This window comes from Haemaphysalis longicornis, unplaced genomic scaffold (assembly GCF_048455015.1).
Source record: "Haemaphysalis longicornis isolate Haplotype H1 unplaced genomic scaffold, Haemaphysalis longicornis Haplotype H1 scaffold_5, whole genome shotgun sequence".
NCBI lineage: Eukaryota > Metazoa > Arthropoda > Arachnida > Ixodida > Ixodidae > Haemaphysalis > Haemaphysalis longicornis.
Window position 1 is genome coordinate 184,018,449 of NW_027526385.1, and position 26,798 is coordinate 184,045,246.

General features: G+C 51.5%; 1 protein-coding gene across 2 annotated transcripts; it reads right to left on the reverse strand.

Moving 5' to 3' along the window:
- Positions 1-1,482: 1,482 nt before the first annotated feature.
- LOC144138881 (putative ATP-dependent RNA helicase DDX5) lies at positions 1,483-26,082 on the reverse strand. Of its 2 annotated transcripts, none has more exons than XM_077671382.1 (12): positions 25,932-26,082; positions 22,409-22,580; positions 19,086-19,182; positions 17,921-18,054; positions 17,310-17,375; positions 16,433-16,574; positions 15,911-16,244; positions 14,379-14,424; positions 13,261-13,387; positions 13,032-13,091; positions 3,998-4,237; positions 1,483-3,527 (listed from the first exon to the last, which is right to left on the reverse strand). In XM_077671382.1, exons 1-12 carry the CDS (start codon positions 25,952-25,954, stop codon positions 2,965-2,967), a joined length of 2,004 nt encoding a protein of 667 aa, XP_077527508.1. In that variant the 5' UTR covers positions 25,955-26,082; the 3' UTR covers positions 1,483-2,964. The 2 variants fall into 2 exon arrangements, with proteins under 2 accessions (XP_077527508.1, XP_077527509.1); XM_077671383.1 differs by lacking the exon at positions 25,932-26,082 and adding an exon at positions 25,419-25,634.
- Positions 26,083-26,798: the final 716 nt, after the last annotated feature.

A 26,798-nucleotide genomic window follows, 5' to 3' on the forward strand; every position in this document is an offset into this window, starting at 1 on the left:
ACGACCACTACGCTGTGCTTTACTAACAACAACAAAAAAAGCAACAGGATGTCCACAGATCGCTTCTAAAATACAACAGGATTTGCCTCGTGGTACAGCAACTGCCTACTGTTAAGCGGCAGCCACGTGGAGTGTTTCGCTCCAGTCTGGCGGCCGCCGGCGTCTTCTAGTGGCGACGTGAAAAACGTTGGAGAGCACAGTTTACCCCACCAACATCTGCCAGATTGCTTTGTCAGCCAAAAACTGCCTAATTGGTCACTTTCTTTATTTGAATTTGGTCCTCTGTTTCATGTCGCCAGGAGACGCCGACGGACGCCATACGCAAACAAGCAAAATGCGCCATGTGGTTGCCGCTTTATGAAACCAGGTTGGGCACCTTTTATCAAAGTAGCAGACACTTAAATTCCAGCCCATCGGCTAAGAAATTAGGGGCCGCCCTTGCAGTTGTTGCAAAGTCTACTACAAGATCACAGGACACACGCAGGCATCAAACCAGGTTCGCCTCATTACTAGTATTGCCTCAAACGACAATGGTGTTTCACTGCAGATAGTGACAGTGCTTAGTTTTTTTCCCTTGCAAGCACCACCACATACTCCCCATTCCCGGGCTGCTCGCTGTGGGTGGTCTGCAGATCGCTCTGTGACCAGACACTCCAATGTCCCCTGTTTGCCGCAATGGTCAAAACTGCACTTGTAGGGACAATGCAATTCACTGCTATTCATGGCTGCATTGATTCGTTTGACGAAGCCAAGTCTTTCATTTCATCATTTATGGGGAGCGTATTTGTAAAGCTTGCGAGGGTAACCAAGCTTCATTTGCAGTGACCACAAGAAACATTTCATCCACTAGTTCGCTACACCAAACTTTTCTGCCATTTTGCAATATTACGTTCCAAAATAGGTACAAACCAGGTACTCTCAGTGCGACGCAAAATGTCAATTAAACGTGTTGGTATGACGCGCCCCGCTCCACCCCTAGCCGACCTGGAAGATACCAAACCACCGTTATTCGTGAAAAGAACAAGTACAACCGATCCAAGAAAGCATTTTACAGTAGCAAAAAAAAAATTATGGGTTTTGGAAAACTTTCGACACTGCTAGGGCTCAAACCTGGGTCGTCTGCACCAAAATTTATGGTTCTATTGTTAGGCTACCGATGAAGAACAATGGGTTCTTTTTTTGCAGCACCTCAAAAGAATCGGAGTGTTCCACGCAAACCCGTAGATGGCACTAGGTGCACACTGGAAGTGGCGGACTTGTACCCACAGGGGAACTGAATCTTGCGGCCAGTTTGGGTTAAAACGTCAACCGTGTTTTTGCCGTCACAGCAAATGTCCCCAAATCACAGAGGGGGAAGAATAAGGGGACAATGGCAGAAGAACATGAAAGACTCGGTGAAGAAATGAAATTCAGAACATGGCCTGCGCAAGTGGCTATGCGTCTTCACCGTCAATACGGAAGAAACCAAGACAACAAGGCGTGTACACCAATGGAACAAATTTTATTTCTGCATCCATTCTAATGGCTTCCCACGAATAGATTACAGGAAAGGGGGTTGCACAATAGTGCTCTCTCAAAGCTAGAGTGATATGGCAGACTAAAAAACGTGAAGATCAAATGACCGATACACACACTGAATGAAGACGGGGCCAGAAGAAGCAAAAAGGGGGTCTCCTATACACGACAAGCGTAACAATCATGACCAAAGCAGTGTTAACCAGGGCACATCTGACCAAAAAGGCACAAACAAAAGCCAGTTCACTTACTGTCACCGAGCAAGAAAAACTCAAAGAAAAACTGCGGTCACTAGCAATAGCAATCAAGTACGTTCTTCCAAGGCTTGGGGGAAGGCCAAGATCAGCAAACCTATAAATAACAAGACACTGCACTTGCAGGCTGCTGTTGCTTGAAAGGTGAAAATCGGGAAAGGACAATGTCGCAGTGCTTCCCATCACTCAAAGGCTTTTACTGAAAGCATCATCGCCAAACAAATTGACACGAGCAGCACACCAGTTCTGCGCTTGGCCGCATGGCAGCTACAGACAAAGCTGCTGACATTGCAAATAAAACGCCGAACACAATGTGCGGATGGCTTTGGACCATGTGTACTAGAAACTGCAGTGAAAAATGAAGTCACGTGGACAGGATGAGAAACAAGGGCCTTAAGCCGCATCGAATATTCGTGGGTCCCGACCACGAGTGGCGAGCTACAAAAACCGCCGCACTGCAATAACCGCATGCTTCTACAAGGTGAACACCTTCACCGCAACATCACACCCCGAATGTCGTCTCAACTCCTGGCCGAAAAGCAAGCAATCTCAGAGAAGATTTCCAGCTCCAACCTAGACAATTTCCAGTGCCCTAACATGCACACATTCACGACACTTGAAATCCTAGCCGACAAGCAGCAAAGCCAACGCTCTCACGACAAGACGCAGAGGAGAAATGCACGTGACATGGGATGTGACTACACACAACTGGACTCCCGCCAGTTGTGTTCTCCCTCATCCTACCCAAGGGCGGGGCGGTGGGCCGCCAGATACGCAAGCCCAGGGTGCAGACTGGGGGGCAAGGGCTGCAGCGGCGTCCCCGTCAAGGGCAGCCGTGAACGACCCTGCACCCGCAGGTGGCCCAAGCAGGGTTGCAGGGTTGCACGAGTGGGCGTGCACGCTCGGTCTTCCTACAGGGTGGTGAAGAGGCCGTGGCAAGGAGTGCAGGTGGCTACGACTCGGGCGGTGCACGCTAGCCCTTAACCCCATCCCCTCTGGCACGGCCTCCCTCCGAGCCGTGTGGAAAAAGCGAGAGATAAAGAGAGGGGGTGGGGCAGTCAAGTTGCGACAGTGCCGTGCCACCGCAGCCCTTGCCAAGAGCACACACAACGCGTGGCCGTGAGGAGGAGGAAGAGCGGGCACACGGCACAGTGCGGAACAGTCCGGCCCCAGCTGCCGTCCGCCGGGACACCGCTCACCAGGCGGCGCCGTTGGCGACCCCCGGTGGCGGCGGGGGCGGGGGTGGGGGGCCCAGCAGGCCGTGGGGCAGCTGCTGCGGCTGGCTCGGCGGCTGGCCGGCGGCCCCCTGCTGGCCGCCCGCCATGGGGGCCATCATGTAGGGCTGGCCGTTGGCCATGTGCATGACGGGCATCATGTGCGCCATCTGGCCCATCATGGGCGTCATGGGCGCCATGTGACCCATCGGGGTCATGGCCATCATGGTGGCCCCGCCACCGCCCAGCATGGACTGCTGCTGCTGGGGCTGCTGCTGCTGCTGCTGCTGCGACTGGTGGTGGTTCTGCTGCTGGGGCTGCTGCGACTGGTGGTGGCTGTTGCCGCCGCCGCCGCTGTTGCTGGTGGAGATGCCGTAGCCGTAGTTGCTGTTGGGCAGCTCGGAGTTGCTGTTGGAGGTGGTGTAGTCATTGCTGCCCACGTTGTACGCGTTTGCACCCGTGGCGTAGCGGTTGTGGCCACGCCGGTCGTCGTCGTAGTCGTCCCGCCGGCCGCCACCACCACCCGTGCGCCAGCGGTTGCGACCTGCAACAGGCCCCGGGGGAATGCTTTTTGCAGGCAGGTTTCTTGGCCTCCGTTGGCACCTCTCCCTCCATCAAGTTCAAGAAGCGGGGAATAGCTCTGCTGGTGAGGCAACTATGCCCACAGCAGTCAACTTGCAACTACCCAACACAGAGCTCTGTATTGGAAGCTTGCACACACGAGTTCAGAAGTGACACTCAGCACAAGATCTGCTGTAGTGCTCATTATAAGTTAAAGCCTGGAAAGCAACATGACATGCACTTCATTTTGCTCCAACATTATGCTGACCAACACTCGGACAGCTGGCTTCCAGTGCCAGCCCACGGTGCAAATAACTGTTCAACCGCACCTTTTCTGACTAACCCTAAGCTGAACAGGCCAGTTAGAGCCAAATGCGTCTGCGACTCTCCAGCAATGTGCCACATTAAGAAGCTGGAAGCAGAAGCCGGGCATGCGTCCAAGCAGACACTCACCCCCTCGGCCACCGTAGGAGCGGGACATCTCGTGCATCTCGTACAGCTTGGGGTTGACCACCTGGTTGGCCTCCTTGAGCACCGAGATGAGCTCCTGCGCCTGCTTCGAGTTGCCCGGCGTGAAGAAAGTGTACGCCGTGCCCGTCTTGTTCGACCGGGCCGTCCGCCCAATGCGGTGCACGTAGTCCTCCGAGCAGTTCGGGTAGTCGTAGTTGATCACAAACTTGATGTCGTCCACGTCTGCCGTGCCAGGGGGGGGAGAAGGGGAGCGAGATCAGCGAGCGGAACAACACCATTAACGTCAATACATACTGCCCCGCAACCCCCAAAGGAGAAAACCAAAAATTGCACGACTGTAAATGACGCCTCATTTGAACTGGAGCACTAAGTTTTTCAATGCTGAACTGGCAAACACTGCTAGAACTAAATGCGTTGCCAATCCTACTGAAACTACCTTCTGTGCAGATACTGAACACAAAGTTGACCTTATTGAACACTTCCTTTTCTTACCCCTCCATCGAAATATGCGGAACGGAATACATTAGTTCAGCGATTATATACAACACTAAGTGACACTGGTGCTCTTTCAGAAATTAACCAAATACACTCACGCTACGGCATCTAAAAGCAACCCCAACCCCCACCTGCAATAGATTCTGTACCCTTTATCCTGCACCCCACTAAATCACTCTCAAAGACGGTCACCCTGTAAAACGATCAAGGGAGACTTCTACGTTTACGTGCGATTTCATAACTTCCACTGTTTGTCCCGCCATTCTTAGGGCTTTCAAAAGAATGTGCCCTAAATTTAGGTGGAAATAGCTCGTTCTGCAAGCTTATAAGCTCTACCTAATTCGCGTTTGCTTTTGCCGCCCTCTGCCAATCGCAGAGCTGTCTGGTATGACATCATAGCTTCTGTTGTGGGAAATGAGCTAATGGGGTGCATGACCATTCCCTTTTTCCTAATTATGTAGCTTATTTGAGTGAAGTTTACGTTAAAAGTGGTGTCAGTATGATTCTAACGAGGCAATCTTTTGAATGAACCAAACTTGTGTTTTCTCTTCATGGCTTCTTTAACTAAACTGCCAGCCAATGTCCCACTAAAAGCCCCACAGGGAACTACTTAGAAGCTTGCATACATACATATATATGTATAAGAAAAAAAAAACTTCGAACAAGGTAGAAACCACGATTGTTGCCAACGTTTCAGCAACAAGACTTGCCTTCGTCAGGGCAGAAGTTTTCTTATGTTCTCTACCATCTTCCAAGTTTTACTGCTCCCTACATATGTATAATATATATATATATGTATATATACTTACTTGCATATATCATTGCTGCCACTACATAGACTTGCCGCACCCAAACCTCTTTCTTTTCCAAGCCCAAAAATATCAGCTCAGAACTTACCTTCAAGTCTGTCTCTTTATCACCAAAAACAGCCCTGACCATAAATTCACGTCTGTGCAGCAGACAACTGAGATGCCATTTTGAGCCCATCTTAAAGCTGTGTGTTGTGTTACAAGAGATCGGCAGCTTTAGCATTCACCGAATGCAAATTACTTGAACTCTGCCACCTTGGAGACTAGCAGCAAAATAAAAACAGAAAACAAGAGAAGAGGCTGTGTTCTGCTAGCACTGGCAATACAAGGCGGAAACGCAACACAAGAAAAACGAAGGCCAGAACGTAACGAAAGTTAGCATCCGTTGCGGTCTGCCAGAAATTTTCGAATTTAACCACAAATCAATGCGGTCAATGGAGCCCAGATGCACGGTTATGCTCACAAAATGTGCAGTCCACTTGGACTTGGCACTTCTACAAGCTGTCCCAATTGCATGGACAGGAACTCTACAGAACAGTTAAAGATGCTTTCCCAGTTCCATCTGGGAGTGGGGGTAGGGGGAAGCCCTGACAGACATTATGGGTGCCAGTTGCACTTGTTTCCACAACTCCCAACGTAACTTCTGCCAATGCACTCATCAAGGCTCTTTAGCATGGTAGGCTGCAAATATTCTTACCAACCATAAGCAAGCTTTGAAATAAAAGAAACCAGTTCGCTTTAACGTAACTGCCGAGCCTTTGGAGTGACCACAGGGTTGTGGACAAGGAAGCAGTGTGAGAAGTGCAAGCAAGAGTAGCTGGCATAGGTTCCGGTGAACGTCGCACGTGGTTACGCTAAGGGGCAGCCAACCGATTTTTGTGGGCATGTACGCCCTCTATCCCAAATGAAACGGCACCAATTGCAAACACCTTGAACTGATGGGGGCCCTGAAACACGTGAAAGTGAAATTTTCAGATTCACCATCCTTGACCTGCACGCTGCCAAAACGAATACTGGCGACCACAACAGTGAGCCTCGCGGCAAAGTACTTTTATCCGTACACGCGATGAAAAATGGTGCTTCAACAGTTAACTGCAGCTAAAATAATAAAACGCAGTCTTTTCTGTTCGTTTTTCTTATGTGGTTTTTGAATCGCGCATAAAGACCGACGAAAATGCATGTATATGCAGTGTAATGTCACATTTAGAAACTACACACGCCACCTTTCAGAGAGTTTTAACACCAAACTAAAATTACTTCCGCCAGTTTATTCAAAAATTCCATGTGGTTACCCTACCATATCGAATGCAAAATGCGAGCTAGAGGACATCCACTCCACAAAAATCGTGGCAGCTTGCCCTCTCCCAAGGTGTTAACATGGGAAAGGCACCTCCCGATCTTTCGGGTGAAAACTCGTGGCGTGTCTGCTGGCTGCCTCTCCAGGTGCGCAACAGGAAGGTGCAATCGTGGCGATCATGCGACTTGAAACGAGTGAACAAAAGGCCGCCTCATTTTGCATTTGCTGCAGCCAAGCCAGAGGGGAGAGGACAGCGCTGGCTGCATGGGAGGTACAACACTACTGTTTTTTTTTTGTTTCTTTTGGTGCCCTGAAACGCATTTACCCTTAAAGGCACCCTTTACGAAAATACCGAGGGAAAGTTTAGGTTATCTGGGCTGTCGGTATTTCTAAGTGGTTCTCTGCTCGGCACAACCAGCTTGAGGTGAGCCGACCTTTGTACAGGTGCTGTCAGAAGTAATTGGAACACGGAAGCTGTGGTTGAACTGCAATGCTGTGATGAAAGGAAGGAGCAGAACACGCATGCGCGCCTGCGAACTACGATAACCCATCTATACCTCTCAACCAACTCCTTTTAACGCGGCCGAGAGCATTCCCCGCAGCACACTGGTCTCGGCGATGGTGCTGATACCAGACACACTTAAAAATATCTGAAAAGGAAAATTGTCACTGCAGATCCCTGCGATAGCGCTGCTTCTCCAGCAGGTCGCATGGCCTGAAAGTGTGCGAGACGCTGCCGGATGTGTGTCTGCTATCAGCGTCATCGCCGAGACCAGTGCGGAGAATGCCCTTGGCCACGTTAAAAGGAGTTGGTTGAGAGGTATAGATGGGTTATTGTAGTTGGCAGGCGCGCATGCGTGTTCTGCTCCTTCCTTTCGGCGCACCATTGCAGTTCAACCCCAGCTTCCGTGTTCCAATTACTTTCGACAGGCCCAGTACCTCTGCTTATGTTTACATGGCCCAGACAGGACGGCATGTCACGTTACCATGCCCATCGGGTGCTTCACGAGTTACGATTATGTAGAGCTCATAAGGTTAGGTTGAGCTGTGTGTGTGAACTATCCACTTTTTCCCAATGCGTAGCAAGTGCTCCGCTGATGACCCTATCGAAGTTGCACTAGGCCAGCCTGCTGGACTAATGGCATGCCTGTTGCTTAGCAAGCACTGTCCACATGCAGCTGACACGGCTGTGTCCGTTTCCTGCCTCTGTTGCACACTTCCCAAGTACCCTCTTGATAAATACAGTAGTGGAGTCAGCTGTGAAGTCACTGTGCTTGTCAGACGCTACATCAGCACTGTTCGCTAGCCTGACAATACAGCTAGAGCAGGTCTGTGACACACCATGAGCTATCCATTTTCTCAATGCTTTCCGTGCACTCCTTACACAACCTTAAAGGATTAGCGTTATTTACTGCCTACCTCGGCACAGTTCGTGGACATAGAAACAGGCACAGCTTGTTTTGCGACAACATTTTCCACTGCACGAGTTGCTCAAGCCAAGGCAACAACTTGTTGAGGGCATAGACATTTGCCTAACACGCTTTGAGGTCTAACTTAGTTCCAGCTCAGTTACGGTTCGACTAAATCGGGCAGCAAATTGGATAGCAAGCTTGAAACTGGTTCGCGAGCCAGTTCAAAGAGTTGAATAATTAGCAAAGCGAGAAAAAAGTTGTGGCTTAAAGCCACCACAAAAATCAAATACAATTTTTGTTGACTCCAACTACTGCTATTTTAAAATAAAGTGTGCAATCTGAGAGTCAACTTTAAACAATTTGGCTAGACATTAAGAAAACCGCGCTGGCTGCTTTTTCGCCCTGACCTTATGTGGACCTACGGACTGCATAAAGCCACCGCCAAGACTCATGACTGGCATTTACTGATGCCTCTTGCTTCGGTTTATCGTACTGACAGGATGCAAATAATATGTTAACACACTGCAAACTCTTATTTCCCTATGTACGCCATCAGTGACGTGTAGCAGAAAGGTTTCGGAGGTTTCATATTCCTACAAGCAACGTTCCCGAGGCCACAATGAAGTTAAGCAAGTTACCATTGTCTAGTTTTTATATAAGGAAAGGTTGCACTCCGTCTTCAAGGACTATTTTAGCATCCCAAGTCAGGCATCTGCAGACACGCGGCAGAGCAAAAATCTCCAACCACGGGCTGCGGCATCTTCAGTATCGAGCTTGCTACCACGGCAAACCAAGTCAAGAAAATCAAAATTTTAGCTTGGATTGATTAATTTCGCAGTGAATGAAGCATCGTGTGCTTCCCGACAAGTGCTGGGGAAACTATAGAACACGAAATCTTTCGAATAAAACAAACTTGTATTTTGTCTTCGCGGTCCCTTTAAAGCGAAGTATTGGGTCTAAACTGCGGCACAAACTTGGCAGTCCTTGCTGTTAGTTTGGTAAAGTGGCACCTCAACCTATGGGCACTGAATGATGCAAGACGTCACAGTGAAACTTCCACCTTAGCTTGAGCGCATACCCACACACTAGCACATGTCTGCAGCGATTTAATCATATGCGTGCTAGGGCTCTTATCAGGATAGAAAAACAAGCGTTTGGTTTTGCCAGGCAGAAGATCTTATTGTGAAACTACCTGTAACAAGGCAAGGCATAAAAGTGGCACAACCTCTGGTGCAAACCTGACAGTTGCACTGCTGTCAGTCTAGCAAGGCACTTGTACTTCCAAGTTACGGGTGCCGATCGACATCCCAAGATGCTAAAGCCCAATGTTTTGCCCACGGTGTAAGATATACTATTAGGTGAACCCCCAGCTTTAAAAACAAACACATACTCCTCGCGTTAACAAAGTCGCCAAACTGATGCCGCTGGTGATGTTAAGAGTACCAATCAACGTCTCAAGATGCTAAGGCCCCATGTAACGCCTAAGCTCGTACGGGTGCCGATCACCGTCCCAAGATGCTAAAGCCCAATGTTCCGCATAAGCTAAAATGTATACCAGGCCATGGCTGGTGATGTTACGGGTGCCGATAGATGTCGCAAGATGCTAAAGCCCAATGTTCCACCTAAGCTCAAATATATACCAGGCAGTGGCTGGTGATACACAGGTGCTGATCCACGTCCCAAGATGCTACAGCCCAATGTTCCACCCAAGCTCAAATGTATACCAGGCAGTCGCTGGTGATGTTACGGGTACCAATCGACGTCCCAAGATGCTAAAGCCCAATGTTCCGCATAAGCTAAAATGTATACCAGGTAGTGGCTGGTGATACAGGGGTGCTGATCCACGTCCCAAGATGCTACAGCCCAATGTTCCACCCAAGCTCAAATGTATACCAGGCAGTCGCTGGTGATGTTACGGGTACCAATCGACGTCCCAAGATGCTAAAGCCCAATGTTCCGCATAAGCTCAAATGTATACCAGGTAGTGGCTGGTGATGTTACGAGTGCCGATAGACGACCCAAAATGCTAACCCAATGTTCCACCTAAGCTCAAATATATACCACGCAGTGGCTGAAGTTACACGGGTGCTGATCCACGTCCCAAGATGCTACAGCCCAGCGTTCCACCTAAGCTCAAATGTATACCAGGCAGTGGCTGCTGACGTTACGGGTACCAATCGACGTCTCAAGATGCTAAGGCCCAATGGTCCACCTAAGCTCGTACATGTGCCGGTCGACGTCCCAAGATGAGAAAGCCCAATGTTCCGCCTAAGGTCAAATGTATACCTGGCAGTGGCAGGTAATGTTATGGGTGCCGATAGACGTCTCAAGATGCTAAAGCCCAATGTTCCGCCTAAGCTCAAATATATACCAGGCAGTGGCTGGTGATGCTACACGGGTGCCAATCGACGTCCTAAGATGCTACAGCCTCATGTTCCACCTAAGCTCAAATGTATACCAGGCAGTGGCTGGTGATGTTAAGGGCACCAATCGACGTACAAAGATGTTAAAGCCCAATGTTCCGCCTAAGCTCAAATGTATACCGGCAGAGACTGGTGATGTTATGGGTGCCCATCGACGCCTCAAGATGCAAAAGCCTGATGTCCTGCCTATGCTCAAATGTTGTTATGCCAGACAGTCCCTCCTGTTATTCTAGCTAAGCGTTACTAACTGACTTAAAACTAAACAGTCGATGGTGCTAGCCTGGCAAAGTACTCCCCATTCTTCCAGATTTGAACGCTGCTTAATTAAGCTCAGGCACATACCCAGCAGCTGCTGCTGCTACTGTAGCAAAGTGCTACATACAAACTCTGGCACGAACGGGACTGTCGCTACTGTTATTCTAGCAACACTCTAAGTTACGGGTAATGGCTGGAATCCCCAGATGTCAGAGCATGATGTTCTAAGCTACAGCCTATTCCCGACAATTGCTGTTGTGCTGTTCCAGCAAAGCGTTGCATGCCCAGACGCAGCAGTAGATTGTGCCAGGCAAGACCTCAAAGCAAAACGGGACTGTCGCTACTGTTATTCTAGCAACACTCTAAGTTACGGGTAATGGCTGGAATCCCCAGATGTCAGAGCATGATGTTCTAAGCTACAGCCTATTCCCGACAATTGCTGTTGTGCTGTTCCAGCAAAGCGTTGCATGCCCAGACGCAGCAGTAGATTGTGCCAGGCAAGACCTCAAAGCAAAGCGTTCTATTAGCCAAAACCTGAAAGTTTTGACTCTTAGAATGGCAAACTACTCATTCTCAAAGCTACAGGTAGACAATGCAAAACCTCGAAGCACAACTACTGGCCTAAACTTGAGTTCATGGCGCCAATTGCTGTTGTCGTTCTAGCAGTGTTACACAGCCTCGGTAGTATATTGAGCGCCGTATGAAGGAATGGATGCTGCTTTGGCACGATATTTAGTGCTTCCCACAGCTAAACTGCTTGTCAACACATTTGACTACGTTAAATATTCTGCAGGTGCCACTTACATGATGCTGACATGTATAAGAGTATAGAGCGGTTGCAGCGAGTATTGGTGCCACAGGCCTTTCTTTTACTCTTGACATCCAGCCTGTGTGCCTACTGCCCGACCAGTGCACCATCCGGGTCTCCACAACACCAAGGTGCTGGCCCGTTCATCTGACACGGTACCAACTCGGAGTGCCCCCCCAAGCGGGAACCCAGTCATCTTTACCTGTGGTTTCCGTTGCCAGCGTGCGAGGGAGGCGGTCCGGAGGTCGGAGGAGAGGCACCCGGGCCGTGCGGCGGCGTCTCTATGTCATTCTCGACAGCAGTGGGCGACGCCAGCCGTCGTGTGCCCTACCTGCTTGTGCCGGCAGAAGAGGGCAGGGCGGCTTGGCTCAGGGGCTGCAGCCATTTGCCCCCGTGCCACCCTTGTCCGTTCCGCTCGCACGTGCCTCTACGCCGTCGCTCTCCAACCCTCGCCACTGTTCGCCAACCCTTGCAGGCACCGCCAGAGTTCGCTCTACAGCGCTACCACTCTCGTGCCGAAACCACAGGTAAGAGCCGGAGGAGAGGCACGGGCCAACGAGCCTCACCGGGGTGCTGCCTGCCCCCATGGTGGCGCCAAGTGGCCCTGCCCAGCGGATAGCGAGTGTCCCTTCCACACTGCCCCTACGGCCGAAGAGCACGCTTGTGGACTGGTCACCGTCCTTCGGATGTCCCGTCCTGGGAGCCAGGCCCCAGGCGGGTCTCCTAGAGCTACAGCCCGCACTCCCGCATTTAAGACGGGTCTGGCGCAAGCGGGCCGAGCCCCGCAAGTGTGTGGGCCAAGGGGCGAGGTGCCACCCCCGTCCTTCGCTTCCAGACGGCGGTGCCCTCGTCCTCCTCGGGGCGGTGGGGTTTTCGCGGGCCCTTTTTGTTTTTCACGCAGAGCGGCCGGCCGGGCTTGGCCCACGAGAGTAGTGGCGGCGGCGGCCTTCCTCCATCTCCCCCGACACGCCACCAGATGGGCGGCGGCGGCGGGTGTGCTCCGTGGTCGTCTCGAGTAAGTGTGCGCACTCCCCGCAGCGAACAGAGGCACCATTTCGCGCAATGCGAGAGGCCGTTCCTTCTCGCTCACTTCCGTTTTACGGTGCCTCTGAAAGAGAAGAGAGAGAACAACAAGAGGAGCCGCTTTCGGAACAACCACGGGGAGGAAGCAGCCCCGCACCCCCCTCGCGCAGCATTCAACATCCTGCTCACGCTCACCCGCCCTCGTTTGGAACGGCCCCTGCCGGCGAAACGTACCCGTAGCCCGTGTGAAGCCACAGACAGGGCCCCCCACGACATCAGTTGCCAACCCAATCTGCAGGAGCCCGACCAATCCGCTCCGCGGCCTCGCCGCCAACCCCGCCTTTGCCCGCCACACTTTGCGCCCTCGTCCCAAGCGTCGGCGTTACGGTCTTGCCAGTCGATGTGTGCGTGCATGCTTTGGCGCGTTGGGCTCCAATGTACCGACCTCCCCGTACGAGCGGATGCCAGCTTCCAGCTGCTGCGGCGCTACTTACCCAATCCTCGGGCAGCGACGTCTGTGGCCACCAAGATTGGAGACTTCCCACTTCGGAACTCTGTTCGCGGGCAAACACAATGCGTGTAAGTGCTTTGACAGAGCCAAGGGTCCACTTAATGCACTTGTGCAGTTTCCAATGGAGCCCTCTCCCACAAATGTGCCCCTTGAAAGCAACATCATGCTCTCGTAGCTGCGACCAACGAGGGAGAGGAGAGGAGAGCACCCACCTGTGAGCACCCAGTCCCGCTCGGGCTGCGACTTGTCCCCGTGGATGCACATGGCTGGCCAACCATCACGCCTCATCCTGCGCGTCAGCTCGTCCACCTTACGCTTGGTCTCGGCAAATATTATGGTCTGCAACGTGACGCACCCCGGGGGGGTCTCTCTCACGCAAGCGCACAAGACGGGGCTCTCTTGGACGGCTCACAACGCCGCAGGGCAGGGCAAACAAGTGCAAGCGCACGACCGTGTGTACGTTGTCTGCCTGTCAACTAGCCACGGTTACGAAATAAAAGCACTTCCACCTTTCTTTGCCCACCTAGTTTCTGGAAAGTCGGAGGGTGTTCTCTCACTAAAGTGTGCCCGAGTAAATGGCCTTGGCCTCGAGTGTCGACCCAGTTTCCCTAAATTGCTGCCGGACAGAGGCCTCCTGCCCTGCGGCCTTGCAGCGCGGTGGTCGTTGAAGCTCGCTGGACCGAACGGAATTGCTGGGGGAGGGGGCAGTCGATCGCGTCAGTCGGGAACCAGCCTAGGTGCCTCCCCCCGCACCCCCTCCCCCACGATTCTCGCTGCCTCCCGCGGCTACAAGGACGGGAACAGAGCAAAGTGGGGAGCACCGACACCACACGCATGCACCCAATTTTTGGACAGGACAGGGGAGCCACCAACGTGAAGGCAGGTCGCCACCCCTCAAGGCTGCCTCCACCCATGTCCCCACTACGTGGCTCAGCAGATGAGCAGCTGCTCCTAATGCCCCAAACAGCTATCACTGAGCAAGAGCTCAAGCAAGTAGCGGTGCAAAACAATATATATAAAATAAAAAAAAACTGATCGCATGCAAAACGTAGCCTTGAATGCCCACATTAAGCTACAGCAGGCTGCCTGAAGACACCGGGGTGTGCTGATCTTTGGATTTCTAAAAATAGCCAGGGCAACAGACCGCATCATCACGCATTGCCGCCACCACCACCACCACCACAGCTATTTCCAGAAGACCAAATTACGGCGTCCGTGCTCAAGCATTCCCCGGCAAGGCAGAAACGTAAGAAGATGAACAAGAAACAAGGAGGAATAAATAAATAAAGCACAGTTGGGCGTGCGAAGCCTGACACTGAGGGACACGCACCTTGTTCTCGCGCTCGTTCATAATTTCCTGCAGCAGCTTGAAGAGCCTGGAAAGAGCGACGCCTGGTCACGACTCGGCATAGATCGGGACAGCGGAGACCGCCTCTCCCAAGACACATTGCAGACCACGCAGCGAGGGAAAAATTACAACAAGGCAAACACTCCAGGCAGCTTGTCCCACGTTACCGGTACACACATCTGACCCAAAGTCGACAAGACGTTCATTACATTTCGGACAAAGCTACCTGCTTGTACCGTGGCCCGAGACACAGCAGTTAGGCGTGCACATACACCTTGATAACTTCCCCCGTGGTGTTTGTGCAGTTGTTCTCAATGCAGCTTGCAGGCAACCCTCACGCCTCAAATTTGCACTGCCCAATAAACTTGATGGGGTACAACGATAGCCAGAATCTCACCAACAGAACCAGACGGCTAAGCAAGCAAGCACCCCATATAACGGGGAATGCATCACAAAAGGACTTTGCTTTCTCAAGTTTGTCTCTCCCCGCAATTGAGCCTTTCCCCGACTCATCAGCTCGAGTGCTGCCTCAACCTCACTAGCAGCGCACCCCTAGACCAACTGGGCTGGAGTGCCCCCCTTGAGAAAGCAACGAGAGAAGATGAAAAAAAAAGAAACTATGGTGGCGGACTGGCTCGCACCCAGGCAGGCAACATTCGGAGGGGAGGGCCCAGTGGCCCTCCCCCTCGAGCCATCAAGGGTTGGCGGGTGCGAGGAACCAGGCCGTCACGCCGAAAGCAGGCGCCAGGGTGTATGAGCCACGCCATTTGTCGCCCGCGCACGCGCATGTGGAGGAGGGTGACGGGACGGTGAGAGGGCAGGGCAGAGGAGAGAGAAAAAAAGAGCAGCAGATGAGTCACCGGCACGAGAAGACACAACACTCGCATCTGGCTGCACACGTGACGGTCTGTAATCAGCACCTGCAGCATACGGAGTACGCACTGCCCCACGTTTTGGTGCACCGGTTTTCTTTTGCAGCCAGGATGCCAACAGGCCAACAACATTCCATGCAAATTCTGGTACCACACCTGGAAATTGAGCCGGCACTCATGTGCCGGCTGGCCGTTATGCACACTATCAAGTGCGGATGCTGCCATTCTAGCCCCTGCCAGGATACAGGAACCAATAGCAAATGGTTTGCGGTTCCAAAATGAAGCATGCACAAAAAGATTTCTCGGCTGTCTTCTGGGTGCTATTATACAAGCACACAAAGCTCTGGCTCTCCTAGACAGGATGTGGCTCTTCTAGACTAGTTTTCCTTTCCTTTGTGCATTTCTTTTATCAGCCTGTATGCACTTCATGCGTGACACTTTGGTGATCTTTCAGGCCTGTGAGAGCTCCCCAAAGCCTGTACTGACACAATCCAGCTGGAAGAGCGGAGGTCAAAATGAGGACATGCCTTACACCTTGCCAAGTTTAAACCCCGTAAGATCTGCGCCCATTCCAAAAGCAATCGTTTCAGACCCGAATGGCCCAAGCAGCATTTACCAACCGGACCCAGCCCAAATCCTCACTTGGTGTCCTTCTCGGCCTCCTGACAGACGTCGATGATCTGCAGGATGCGGTGGTTGGCGCACAGCTGCAGGGCACCAATGTTGATCTGCACATACTCGCGCAGGAAGTCCTCGGCCAGGGAGCGCACCTCCTTGGGCCACGTGGCGCTCCACATGAGCGTCTGCCGGTCGGGCCGGATCTGCTCCACAATCTTGCGGATCTGCGGCTCAAAGCCCATGTCCAGCATGCGGTCTGCCTCATCCAGCACCAGGTATGTGCAGCGCCGCAGGTTGGTTTTGCCCGCCTCCAGGAAGTCGATCAGGCGGCCGGGAGTCGCTATGCAGATCTCCACCCCTGAGCGGAGGGGCAGGGGGAGGGAAGCTCTTCAAGAGAGGATGCGTGCAGTTGCACACACACACACCATGCCCCGCTTTACACTAATTGTCAGCATAGGACCCTAAGAATGGAAACTTTCTGGCAGAGGGCAATCGCAGAGCCTGGTCTCCCTCGAGGGGGACGCACTGAAATGAAACGCCACTGACCCCTCTCGAGGTCCCGGATCTGGGGTCCCTTGGGGGCGCCGCCAAAGACGCACGTGTTGCGGATGCGGGAGGCGCGGCCAAACTCCATCGCCACCTGCTGGATCTGCTGGGCCAGCTCTCGGGTGGGAGCCACCACCAGGGCCTGCACAGGCGTCGTCGTCATACAAGGGGTTGCTGGGCACCATTCGTCCCAGCGCTAAGGCATCAACACTCATCCACGGCACACACTAAGTGGCCCTCGCAAGATAGACAATCCAGCTGGCAGGGTGCGGCCTTCAGCACTCCCTCTCGTTCTCCCGCCACCACAGAACGCAAGCAGGAACCCTGCGGGCAGCCTTCGTGCCCAGTTACAATGCCCTTGGCGGGAGGAGCTCCAGCAGCCATTAGATGGACCGGGGATTCACAAGAGCACAGCTAGGTTCTGCCCTTTTACAAGAGAGATGGTCTGAGAAGGCACCTGCCACCGGGTTCTGTTCCAGACCACTGTCTTGGAAACATGGTGCCATGCATGTGATGCACAGTACACCAGGCCTGTCCAGAGCGGGTGACCACAGCTGCCAGGCTTTGCCGCGCTCACGATAGGTCAACTCTGTGCAGCATCCACCATCAGGGCTACGCCAACAAAGTGCAGCCCATGCTGCCCGGCAGCGGCTGGTTTCAACCACGCCGCCCACCCTTGTTCCCGATTTGGAGCAGACACCTTGCACACTAGACAAGTGTGCCACCCCGCGCATATGTGTACAAGAAAGCCGAAAGTCCCGTTTCACCCGGCTCCCAAGTGGATGGCTTCCCACAAGAGACCGACTGTCTAGGTGACATCGCACACATTCTGTCTGCGCATGCATGCAGGAAGCAAAGAAGAGAAAATGCCACTCACAATGGGGCCGTCCCCACGCTCCAGGTACGGCTGGTGACTGATGTGCAGAATGGCTGGCAGAATGTACTGCAGGTGGGAAAAGGGCACACGCTTGTCAACAAGTCGCCACCAAGGTGCACAACCTCCAGCTAGCACAGGCTCTCTTTCCAACTCATTTGGCTCAAGACGAACGCCGAGCCCACCATAGACCACCGACTCAAAGAGTGCGAGTGAGGCATTAAAAAAAAAAAAAAAAAAAAAAAAAAAAAAAAAAAGAACCACTTTCTGCAGCAGTCAATGAAAGGGGTGGTTGGTGCCCGGCCATGCATGTGGGCTCTACTTGCCCAAACTGCCAGGACCCAACAGTGAGGACGTTTCGGCTGCAGCCTCTACACAAGATACCGGGGTGTTAGCCCTGACTGAAATATTTCATCCAACTACAGTGCACCAAGTCTTTCCTCCGCTTTGGCGCTGCCAATAACTGCAACTTCCATGCACTGCCACCCTGATTGTAAATCTTCACGACGACCTCAATTCAAACAAAAGAACAACAGAGGGGGTGCAGCAGAAGACTGCAGGGCACAGAGAACTTCCCCATCAGAGGAGGGACCCTACAAAGCCCAGCCACTCACCGCCAACGTCTTGCCCGATCCGGTCTGCGCGATGCCGACCATGTCCCGTCCGCTAAGGGCGATCGGCCAACCCTGTGCCTGAATTGGAGTCGGTTGGGCATACTGGGCCTGCCGGATGGCCGTCATGCAGAAGTCTGCAGCAGCAGCAGGGCAAAGCAGGACATCAGCTGCAGAAGCGTCTGTTCCCCCTCCAAACAGTGTTTGCTCTGTGCATTGACATGCCTGTTTGCAATGCTACGCGAACTTGCAAGTGTGTCACGCTATGCAACCTAAACTGCAAAATGTGAAAGCGAAAAGCAGGCGACCATTGCACTTTAACCTGCCAAGCACCTCCATAGCCAGCTCCAGCGCGAAACTCTTGGCCATTCCCGCATACAAGCCCGACTGAAGTGCTCTGAATACCAATAGGAGAAGTACTTAAAGGTTACAAAAACTGCACAGCCACAGCCAGCAATGTTACGCATCTCCACACCCTCCCCCATGTACTCCTCTCGAATACCCCTGCTACACTGGCATCCAAATGTCATTCGACTTGAATGAGGGGCTTCGAATGCCATTCAGAATCCGCCATGCTCCACTACAATTTCAAAGGCACTTGAAAGCTTTAACAGTCACTCGCTGTGCTGCATGGCGCTGCTGCTGTCTCATTCTCTTCTCATGCAATAATGAAATTTAGCAGCAGTCTTTGGCAGTAAAATGACATCACATTATAAATAACCCAAGCTTTGACACAGTTCTTAATTCTAAATTGCAATTAAGGTTTTTTACTCTTTGGGCGCAAGATTTGTGCTGTCCCGCCACACTGGTTTGTCGTTGCTGAGTATGGAATTACTACATCTTGATAACACGATTTAAGTGAATGAAAAGTAAATAAAGCCCCACGATTAGGAATATTTTATTGGTTTTAAGTGCGGAAGTAAAGCATTTGTTAATGCTGACTTGGAGCGCTGCACGTGAGAGTGCAAGAAATGGCATTCGAGAGCCCCAAATGTCTCTCTGGGTGCTCATTCGAGCCGAATGGCATTTTCAAAACCCACTGGAGCAGCACAGCTTCGCATTTGCGCCCAATGGCATTTGGTACAAACGACACTCCTCAGACGCTAGTGCAGCAGGGGTATAGGAGGCACTACCCCCTCCACCCTCGGGTGCCCTCCTTCCCACTCACCCGGCAGGTTTGCCTCCTCGAAAGTCAGAATGGGGTTGGGAACATCCTTGCCGCGGATGGTGATGTCGTGCTGCTTCCGGAACGCCTCCACCTCGTGCTGCGCGCATGCATCGGGAGGGGGAGAACAGGTTCACATCACGCTCTCTGCCTCACACTGCAGAGCCACAAAAGCAGGCAGGGATGCGGGGGGATGACAACACCCCATCCTCTGCAAGCTCCACACCACCTGGACAGCAGCTGGATAGCAGCATTTCACAAACACCAGTGCTAGCATTTACCAAAAGCCCCCAACAGCAGAATTTAAAGGGGTCCTGAAATACCTTCCGCCGATGCATGGATGTACATGTAACCAAATAAGACAATGTATTAGCAATCTCCTCCCGCAAGAATTTTGTTAAAGCGATGAGTATTAGCTGAGAAATCGTAAATCAAAAACCGCGCATTATCGTCGCGCCGCGTTTCCTCCTCTTTTCAACTGTTGACGGCGCGCGAGCACTCCCTCCCATGATGCTGCGCTAGACAGCGGTGACGTACTTCCGCATTACGCTCCTCCGACTGCCGTCTGCTACGGGCAAGTTTTGTTGACACCATGAATTCCGCACTCCGCTCAAGGCTGGAAAAGCGAACGAAAAATCTGGCCGCATGTGTGCGGTGGCCTGGCCTTGCCCTTTCGCGGTGTGCGTTGCTGCAGTGCAGCACGTGACTTTTAATCGGCGGCGAACTCGCAGCCGCTGGGGAGGATCTTGCGCTCGGTCCCTTTCATGCACCGCGCACTGTTTATCCAAAAAGCGCCGTATCAGATGTGGCCCCGCTGGTGCCGGGTCTTATTTTGCGGTGGTGGTAATTCCTGCCGGCGGCATGTGAAAAAGACATTTTAAACAGATACAGAACCCGCAAACAAAACGCTTCAATCATGTGACCAGTTAAGCTTGGGGCGACGCGTGGTGGAGAGTGGCAACGTTGGCAAAACATGCTCCGGCGCGGCTCTGAGCTTTCTAGCGCTGGAGCGAGCGCCTTTCTTTGACGATCTCAAACATCGGTTGCCTTGGCAACAAGGCACAAACCGCGCCAGAGGTCAGTTACGGTTGCGTGATCCCGGTTCAGCTCGGGGCCCCACCTCGCGACATGTGGGCACTGCAGATGTACCACTCACTCTCATTAGGAAGTGTGAGATGCGTTTGGCATTACAGGAGGCGATGGTGTGTGTGTTGTGGACGCCTTTGTTTCGCGATGAAATGCGACGTTGTGCTTCTGCGGGTGGATAGTGCTTCCCATGGTCTGGATTATCTTTCTCGAGCGACGTACGACTCAACCTCGCATGGGGTATGTGCAGTGTGCGTGGCTAAAAGCCATCTCGGCTTGCGCGCCAGAGTTAAGTGACTTGCTGTTCGTCCCCGCAAACCGCGTGCGAGGTGAGTGCCGAATTTACGACGGGCAGGAGGAGGCAACCCATCGTCTGTCAATCGCGGTTCAGACTTGCAACGCATGTTGTGACGTCGTGTTCGTTCGAAACGCATCTCTGGATTGTTTTGAAGTGGAAAAAAATGTATCCGTCAAACCCGGGCATTCGGCTCAGGGCGTTCTCTGCGATTGCACGAAAGAAGTGCGACGGGACTTTCTTTATGGAACGTACTCGGGTAAGAGAATATCCATGTCGTGTTATGGCCGTGTTGCATTCAATACGAACGGCTAAGCGTTTGTTTACACGTGTTTTGTTTGTCGTAAAATGTCCAAGCACTCCGGCACTCCGCCGGCAGATCAGCCGGCGAGCCGACGCTGAGCAGACGACTCATTCTCTTTGCCGGAAGTGCGTGAAAAAGCCGCCCAATAGCAGGATGTCTAGCTCATGACGAACATCTGGGAATCGATGATGTAGACATGTGAAGATGGCGGCGTCCGAAAACACGAAGGGAAGGGTGAGAAAAAAGCGACAAACTTTGCAACAAAAGTGTGAGCTTTCCGCTGCGCGTAAAAGAGTAATACTTGGCCCAGATGACCTTGACGACCCAATCTAACGATTGCGCTACTTCATTTAGTGTGCTCAAAATGCCTTTCAGGGCCCCTTTAATAACTGACATACCACTTGCCTCCCTCGCAATCCGCGCATGACCCACAGCACGCTGCAAAATAAAAAAGCAACCCGCTGCCTGCCCTCCTAACCCAAACTCCCCCTCTCTTAGTCCACCACTAGGAAAAGTCCCAGCCCTAGTGCAGTGCACGGGCCCGGGCCAGGCTCGGGCTTGAACCAAAATTTTGTCGGGCCGTGCCGGTCCGATCCAGCCCGGGCAGTTCCTGAGGCCCGGGTATCCTGTGCCACAAATTCTAAATTTTGGCAAGAGAAAGCTTTCTTGTTGATATTTCAGGTAAAGTGAAAAAAAGTGCTAATTCACTACCGCGCCGTTAAAAGATACGATACGTTAAAAAAAAAAGACGATTAAAAAAGGCGCCGTCAAAAAAAGACGATTGCACTTAGAAAGCCTTCACATCAATAAAAGAAACGTCTGGGTCCCATCAGCTTAGTGGGAGAGAGCGAGCCAGAAAACGAGGGCACTCCAGCCACAGACTACAACATGATTGTATTTTCTCTTTCCTTTTCAAACTAAAACAAACAGAACAAACGTGACCTGGATTTCGCAGTGTGTGCAGAGTTTGAAGAACCAATTTTCTAAGCAGGGCCCATGATTTTTTTCGTGCAAGAATTTTTTACAGCCATGACTAAAGGCAAGAAAGAACAGAAGCGCAGATAAAATCATGCTGCCAGCGTAACTAGAGGGAAAGACAAAAATCAAATGGTGAAACCGGACGCATCGTCTGATCAAATTTCAGCAAGGAATGGAAGAACGAAAGGTGCAATATCTGCTGAAGAATTGCAATAATAAAAATATCCACTTAGAATCATTTAAAGTATCCTCGGGTGTGCCTTGATTTCAAAGACTGGCAAATGAAGTGGCAAATGAAGCTGCATGACTACCGAAAATACAGCTTCTAAGTGAGGATAAGTTGTACAAAGTTCGGTCCAAGTTTAAAGGATATTTAAATCTAAAGTAGTCGTATTCGCTTTGTGCTTACACTCTTTAGGTTAACAGCAAACTTCTTCAAGTTCATGTTGATATCCTGTCGGACTAGGTATGATATTTAACAAACACTCTGGCTGGCTCGGGCTCAATTCTTATAAATTTCTCGGGCCCGGGCCTGGGCCGTGTCAGACTGGGCCTAGAAATTGCGGCCCCTGCACTGCTCTAGGGTGACCCCATTGCTCCAAGCAGTGGCCATCAGCATGCAGCCAGGCAGAAGACTAGCCGGACCGGCCTCTCGGCACCCACCTTGGGCCTGTGGGCGGTGGTGGGGTGCTCCTTGTAGAAGTCCTTCTGGAAGGCCGGCAGGCGGGACAGGTCCCACTTGGGCTTGCGCAGCCGCTCCCCGGGCTGCCGCCCCTTCAGGCTGCCCCGCATGCCATCGTCGCCACGGCCGCCCCACCGGTTCATGCTGTCCCTCCTGGGGCGGAAGACGGGAGATGGCTCTGACCCCCTCACCACCGACGACACCCCATCCGTGCAATTGCCCTCCTCAAGTGTGCACACCAAGGCACCATTTACACGAATCCGCAGAGACGCACCACCTTTGTCTTGTAGGACACTGCCCGACTGCCCCTTCGAGACAACAGTGCCTATTCTGAGGACCAGACCACCGTATGGTTCAACCTTATTCACCTAAGCCGACCTAAAAGATACCAAACGACCCGTATTTACAAAAAAATTGTAAAATTGACCTGAGAGAACATTTTACGGTAGAAAACTGTGGTTGATTCTTCTGTTGTAGAAATCGGTAAAACACGAGAGTGAAATGCGCAGCGAAATCTGCAGCCCTGCATGATTTGCGGGTCGGCGGCTGTCTTGTGGGTGTGCTTGGCAAGCAACGCCCTTCCGGCTGGTCGATTCAGCAAAGGAGTAATCGCGTCATTTCCGTGACGGATATGATATCAGTGAAATCTTGGCGTATCGCGGCTTCATAAAACATTTTCGTGTCAAAATATAAAACCCAAAAACACACAACCCTCTGCATAACGTACTCTTTAGTACTAAACGTTGCTTCCCCGCAAGAAGACCCTGTGTGCGGGGGTGCACCCTTCATAGGCCGCTTGCTTCGTTGTACTGGCACCACTTCCAGGACGGATATGACGTCATGAAATCTTTGTGTATTCCGGAATAAAAGACTTTCGTATTAAAAAAAGTCACATTAGAAATAAAAAAAGAAACCAAAGAAGCTTTCTATTTAGCTTCTCGGGCTCGAACCCGGGCCGTTAGCGTGAGAAACCAAGACTCCAACCAGCGCTGCAAAGTTCAACAAGCAGGGCCCTTTTGACAGCAGCTCAGAGTGGAACATCACCCTGTGGGCTGGTACACAGAATAAAGCTGAACATTACTCTGTGGTTTGGTACCCAGAGGAAGGCAGTGTGTTGCCGGTTTCCTGACTTCTGTCACCGTTTTGCTCTCCCCATATGCCTTCAACTGTCATCACCCCTTTCCACTCGGCCTTCTATCTGCTACCAAGTGGAACAGAAGTGCTCTTTGCTTTTCAGGATGCCACAAACATCCCGTTCCATTTTTTGTAGCATTATAGACCTTAATACTCGTGCACCGCAGACACGCAAGTCTCCAAGCCACCCATGGTCATTTAATCATGCCAGCTAAACAGCAGCTGCTGAATGCGCCTTCATGTGCCATTGACCTAATGATCAGAAGTGTTTCGAAGGTGGAGGGGCTCAACAAAATCGACGACAACGGCGATGATGCTGATTTTAGCCTAAGGACATGTCTTTCTTGATTGCAATTTTACAGATACTCAGGGTCTATTCGTTTCACCTGCACCGCGTGAACCAGTTCAGGCGGTGCCGCACTTCGCCGTTCGTTTCAGCGGTGCAGCTCGCGGCACCTGAACCGCGCCGTTCGATTCACCGGTGGTGCCGACGGGTGCAGGACGGGTTCACGGCTTTGCCTGCACTCCCTGCCGAGGAGGTGCAGAAGCAGACGAAAAAAGTGCAGGGCTGGTTCCGCCGATGGCGGAACCCACTTTGCACCGCTGTGAACTGGTTCAAGAGGTGCAGGCTGAATCGAATAGACCCTCAGATTCTATGCATGCCAATCATTTGCCCTTTCCCTGCTATTTGTGGTTTCGTTACGACAAGTCAGAGTCCATTTTCCTTTTCACAGGGGTTGGCACTGGCTTTTCCAACTAAATAATTAATCAAAGATCATTTTTTCAGGTGACTGGTATTCATACAGCTAAAACATTCAAAAATAATCCACTAATTTACGACTGATACTTGTTTGGGTACAGCAGAACGACGCCCTCGTCGGGCACTCAAAAGCACTTGATACCCCCTTGATGCGTGATAAAAGCGACATCATGAATAAAATATGGGAAGCAAATTTGCTAGACTATAATTACAGTAATGAGCGAGTAACAAGAAAAAAAAAAAAGAAACAGAAGGGAAATGCAATAACGATTAACCTTGGCAGACCGGACGAGCCTTCTGGCAAAATGACTGGCTTTTGAGCCTCGCAGTTCAAATCACTAAAGCTTGATTTTTTAAAAGTTTTACAGCCATAAGTTGTTTAGTCACGACAAGACCAGGAGGGGCTGAGCTATTCCCCTACGATAACAAAGGGTGGGGAGGGGGGCTGAGCTCCTCTGACCTCCTTTCCGGAGCCCTTGCACAGAACATTACTGGAAAGCTCCCAAAATTTGAAATTGAAGTGGTAACCGCATTGAGCTATTTTGTCGAGTGACAAAGAAAGCGTACCTCAATGGGTAAAGTAAACTGGTAGTGCGGGCGGCAGCGATAAGCGGCAAGTTAATGCACTGCCGCCGGGCCCCTCAGAAGCGCTCATCACGATAACGCACCTTTCGCAGCGGCCTTCAATATTGCACGTACACCGGGATGTAGGAAATAAAATTATACTCAGCTGTTTCATTCTTTTTTGTTGTTGTTGTTGTTTTCTTATGACCAAGAACTACGCCTGTGTGCGCGCCATTTCGCCGCACACGAAAGCCCGCCAGATAAAATTAGACAGCAACCATACACTACGGCGCCACTCATATTGCTACGGCACAAGATTAGATGCAAGAGCTGAGTTGCTCCTAAGAAACAAGCCTACGCACAAACGATACCGTGGGTGAACAGGGAGCAATGCACGGCTTCACATCCGTATCGAAAATATTTGGCTAATGTTTACAAACACCCTCGCCTAAACTGTAAAATTAAATAAAGCAACAACAATTCCCGCGTAACGCCAAAAGACAGGATACGACAAAGTGCGATAAATCACTGACCGAGGATGATTTCAGAGGACAAGAGCGAGGACTGTCGTTAGGCTTAACTTCGTCGACTCTCGCTGGGACTGCACAAACCGCACGTATATTTTTCGCGCACCGGCGACAAGCCGAAGGGCATCAAACGTCCACTAATGACCAATAAGGCCTCAGAACAAAAGTTTTGTCAAGCTGCGTCACTTCACTACGTCAAAACCGGTTCACACCGCCAAGGTGACGTCCCTGTTGTGTCGCGAAGCGCCGCCGACCCAAATAACCCGTTTATTGGTTGCCTAGTTGAGCGTTGAAATGCCCCATGGGTCATTGCCCATAGCGCAACGGTAGGCTTCGTGTGGTTTTGCTGTTGTTCTGAACCCTCAAGGACAGATTAACATAGCCCTGAGAAACGTAACAGCACAAACACGCCAGGCAGTGAAACGATCGCGTGACGCATCGGCCATTGAATAGTGGACTCCGTTACGCGCTACGGATTTTCCCGCCGCGATCAAAACGAAAGCAAACGTTTCCGCTTACCCTCTGGGATCTCGGAATGACATGAGTGGTCAGAGGTACCGCCAATCAATTAGCACGGACTTCAATTTTTAATATGCTACTCAGGGCACTGCACCGCGCTCAAGCTTGTCGTAGCACAACAAACCAGCCGTCGGCGGCGCAATAACGTGACGTCACGTGCCGCTTGGCCGGGATAAGGCTCGGCAAAATGTGCAAGTGGATGTTCTCCTGAATTGAAATGGTGTCAGTTTAAGAAAATGGAGCCCGATCAACGTAATCTTGGCCGGGAAAATGAAGCAAGGTGAAGAAGGTGAACCGTGAACGGAGCACTACTTTGCTCGGAGCAAGCAGGGGCAAAGGGCGCCCTTCGGCTGCGGCCATCTTAGAACAACCAGAACAACGGGAAGACATGGGGAAGATTCCATGAGGTCTACGAGGCAGAGCTCGCGCTATCGGTTGTGTTGTGATACATTTATGTTCCAAGCTATGTCCCAACAATCCCCCGTCCGGCATTGCAGTGCTTTATGGAAGTAGTACTAAGGTCACCAGGATACGTGAACCGTACGGTCAGCGAAGGGCGACAAGCGCACTATTTCTCATGGTGTTAGAAAACACCTGCTCACTGCACGAACGTGCAGATCAATATCAAATAATGATTACCTCCTGCCGCTGATAAAGGGGTAGGGAAGGGGGATTAGGTGCCTTCAAAGAGAACTCCATAAGAATATATTGAAAAGTTAAATTCTGGTTTAATTAAACTGAGAAAATGAACAGAACAAGTAATGTGAAGGAACGACAAGTGACACAAGCAACAGTGTGCATACCAGAGACGAAAAAATGCATAGAAAGACCAACATGACAAACATTGGGAGTAAGGGTGCCCTTGAC